The sequence below is a fragment of the Cynara cardunculus genome, assembly GCF_001531365.2.
Source record: "Cynara cardunculus var. scolymus isolate 2C chromosome LG 7, CcrdV1, whole genome shotgun sequence".
NCBI classification, from domain to species: Eukaryota; Viridiplantae; Streptophyta; class Magnoliopsida; order Asterales; family Asteraceae; genus Cynara; species Cynara cardunculus.
The window spans coordinates 7,128,591-7,130,680 of NC_037534.1; the positions used below are offsets into that span (position 1 = coordinate 7,128,591).

Here is a 2,090-nt window from a genome sequence, read left to right on the forward strand (position 1 = left end):
TAACATCGACTGAGATAAATAATAAAATGAAATATTAAAATCATGATGTATCTCGCTGCATTGCGCGAATACGCTTCTAGTATATTATAAAACATTCGACATTTTAAAAAACTATTTTTTATACATAAAATATTGTTTATCGATGTGTCTTACTTAAAATTTAAGATTACAAGTAAATTGTAGTTATTTACAACTTATTAAAAGTTTATATCATCAAACTTTATATTACTTCACAATTTTGTAAACATATTAACAAAACATGAGTTTAAACGATCTTAACCCAAATATTACTTCACAATATTCAGCTTCTCGGTTTACAGCTGAGATCATAAACTTGCACTGAAACCCAACGTTTCTTCACCTGGTTAACCAACCCAAGAAAGATCGGAGTTTGCTTCGGTTTTCATCGAAAAATGGCCCAACGAAATACGTTGTTGAAGCAACTAAAGAAACAAAGCGATTACAAACATCAAGTAAAACAGTAGTCTTCGAAACGTAACAGATCACAAACTTCCAAACCCACTAACATCGTTGCTTCTGATTCATTTAAGCCATAAACCCTAAACCCTATGTCGTCTGTACTGTACCGCCTGAATCAAGAGTTGGCTTGGGTCTGGTGTCGACTCCTTTCCTTCTCCTTCACCTCGCTTCCTTGCGTCTTATCGTAATCTTCAATTCATCATATCCAGAATCGAGATCGAAGTAATCAGCACACGTAACGTATACAAATAAGAAATCATCATCAAATCGTGATTCAAATTGAGTTACAAATTTACCAGGAGAATTGCCATGAACGACCTTCTCTTCGTCTTCATGAGAAAGCGACTGGTTCCTCCCGTAGATTCCTCCGAATCCTTCTTCATCTGATCTCGTCGCGTATCCTTCCCCAAACGAATGTGACATCACATCCCTAAATCCTCCCAAAAACACATCAATTAATTAATTACGGCATGAGATTAAGAGATCCAAAGCATTTAACGTGACTCGTACCCCCTTTTTTCTGGTTCCTTAGCTTGTTGATTCTTCTCCATGTTATCTGGTTCTTCAGATCCGGCGGATGCCCGTTGGAATCTCACAGTTCCGATGACCGGAGTTGCTTTTCCGGCGAAGGTATTAGAGGTGGCCAAGAGAGTGGAAACTGGTGGTTTTTTTTGAATCGAAAGGGATTTAATAGCGCTGAACATATCTCTGCTGGTTGCGTTCTTAAATCGGAAAAGAAGAGGCGATCGAGGATTTATCATTATGACAAACGGATATAAAAATATGGCAGGAAGCTTACACGTGTTTTGTGAAGTTACACGTGTGTCCTTTGGAAATGTCCGACAAATAAGAGTTTGACACGTGCCACTCGAATGCTGATAATTTCTTTGAAGACGTATTACATAAGTAGGTAGTCACGGTGTTTGTAAAAGGTGTATTTTATACGTAGAGAAAGACAGTGAAGGATAAGATTTAAATCTATTTTATAATATTTTTAAATTTATATTTTATTCAAAATAAAATATTATTGTTTTTACAAAATCAAATAAAATCATGTTATATCGACATAAATAAATAATAAAACGAAATACTGAAACCGAAATATTTTGATATATTACACAAGTATTCTTCTAGTACATAATAATAAAAACGTTAATTATTATATTCTATTGATAATCAAAAAATAGATTTATCAAATAAAATCAAACAGTAGAGCAATAAAATTAATATAACTAATTAATTCAATAAATTTAATTATATCTATCTATCTATCTATCTCTCTCTCTCTCTCTCTCTCTATATATATATATATATATATATATACTATATTATAAAGAATTTGACAAACACTCTTAAAAACCATTTTTTATGCGTAAAATATTGTTTATTAATGCATATTACTTAAAACTCAATATTGCAAGTAGCTAGATTATGCGTAAGTACAACTTATTATATGAATTTGTGTAATTAACTGTAGATAAACATAATCAAAGACAACATAAACATCTCATTTTAAATATAAATAATCTAAAATATAAGTAGGATAATCATTAAATTCTAACAGAATATTTAAATATTATCTTTATAAAATTTATAATATTAAACCAAAA

At 31.3% G+C, this 2,090-nt stretch overlaps 1 protein-coding gene across 2 annotated transcripts; it reads right to left on the reverse strand.

Moving 5' to 3' along the window:
• Positions 1–414: 414 nt before the first annotated feature.
• LOC112515976 lies at positions 415–1,221 on the reverse strand. Of its 2 annotated transcripts, none has more exons than XM_025122971.1 (3): positions 991–1,221; positions 777–910; positions 415–669 (listed from the first exon to the last, which is right to left on the reverse strand). In XM_025122971.1, exons 1-3 carry the CDS (start codon positions 1,182–1,184, stop codon positions 596–598), a joined length of 402 nt encoding a protein of 133 aa, XP_024978739.1. In that variant the 5' UTR covers positions 1,185–1,221; the 3' UTR covers positions 415–595. The 2 variants fall into 2 exon arrangements, with proteins under 2 accessions (XP_024978739.1, XP_024978740.1); XM_025122972.1 differs by having other exon boundaries at positions 612–685; positions 991–1,216.
• Positions 1,222–2,090: the final 869 nt, after the last annotated feature.